At 64.4% G+C, this 1,233-nt stretch overlaps 1 protein-coding gene across 1 annotated transcript in view; it reads right to left on the minus strand.

Moving 5' to 3' along the window:
- Positions 1-829, minus strand: part of LOC121364449 (zinc finger protein 572-like) — a gene marked incomplete at its 3' end in the record, with an annotated part of 2,663 nt that extends 1,834 nt beyond the window's left edge. The window contains exons 1-2 of the mRNA XM_041487732.1: positions 500-829; positions 419-454 (exon numbers count right to left, since the gene is read on the minus strand). Of these exons, the coding sequence (XP_041343666.1) occupies positions 419-454; positions 500-829 (366 nt within the window). The remainder of the gene's footprint in view (positions 1-418; positions 455-499) is intronic.
- Between the last annotated feature and the right edge of the window lie 404 nt (positions 830-1,233).

Here is a 1,233-nt window from a genome sequence, read left to right on the forward strand (position 1 = left end):
TGGGACCATGCTGGGAGGGACTGGGCAATCCCAAAAGCTGCCCCCTCTTCCCTCTGCCCATTCAGGGATGCCGGGGCTTTTTGGGCTCCCTTTTGGGCTCCCTTCTCCCCTCATTCTCTGCTCTGGGCTGCAGGGGCTCCAAGCAGTCCCCCCTGCCCCTCTCCAGGCTCTTGAGGCTCCCGCCAATGGCGGCGCTCCCCCCTCTCTGGGCTCCCCACTTTGGGCTCCTGCGGGACACAGGGCTCTGCTCCTCCAGGCTGCCTCTGCCGGCAGCCGCCACCGCCACCCCCCGATGTCCCCCCAAGGGGCCTTTTCCGCTCAGCCTTGCGCTTCTTCATTCTCCAAACATCCTCCCCAAAAAAACCCCAACCCAGGGACCCCCTGGGATATCTGGGCCGAGCTCCCCCTCCCCGCTCACCTGCGCGATGGGGGGCGATGATCCCACAGGTGGGGGCTGCGAATGCAGGGAGGGCTCGACTGCGTGCTTCCTTCAGCTCACCTTGACCCGCCTTTGTCCCTCCTCTTCCTCTTCCTCCCTTCCTCCTCTTACATCTCCCTCTTCTTCTGTTCCTTCCCTCCCTTTCCTTCCCTTCTCCTCCTCCTCCTCCCTAACCACACCTCCTTCTCCCTCCTCCATCGCTGCTCTCTCTCCGCCTTCATCCCTCATTCCGCGCCTCCTCCTCTCTAATTCCACCTCCTTGTCCTCCTCCTTCATCCCTCCTCTTCCCTCCTCCTCCTCCCCCAGCAGCAGCGACACCCTGGCTGCCCCGTTCCCGGAGCCCTCGCAGCCCGCGGCAGGAGCGGGGATGGAGCCGGGACAGCTCGGCATGGGCAGCGCGGGGCTCTCGGCTGCTCCCAGCCGCTGCGGGCGGGCGGGGGGAACCCGGCCCGGGCAAAAGGAGAGGCAAACTGGGACAACTGGGGGCCCAACATCCAAACTGGGCCTTGCTGGGGACCCTGCCTGGCCACTGCCAGCCCTTGGGGCTCCTCTGGGCACAGCCGGGAGCGGGGAACGCACAGAGCGCTGCGGGATCCCAGCACTGGCAGCACTGCCAGGGACTGGGCTGGACTGGGAACATACTGGGAGTGACTGGGTCTGTACTGGGTTTGTTCTGACATCATACTGGGATCATACTGGGAGTGAGGTGGAGCCTGTGGGGGGCAATTGAGTCCATTATAGGGGCAAATGGGATATACTGGGAGTGACTGGGATTATGCTGACGGTGACTGGGA

This window comes from Pyrgilauda ruficollis, unplaced genomic scaffold (assembly GCF_017590135.1).
Source record: "Pyrgilauda ruficollis isolate IOZ18807 unplaced genomic scaffold, ASM1759013v1 scaffold834, whole genome shotgun sequence".
Classification (NCBI taxonomy): domain Eukaryota; kingdom Metazoa; phylum Chordata; class Aves; order Passeriformes; family Passeridae; genus Pyrgilauda; species Pyrgilauda ruficollis.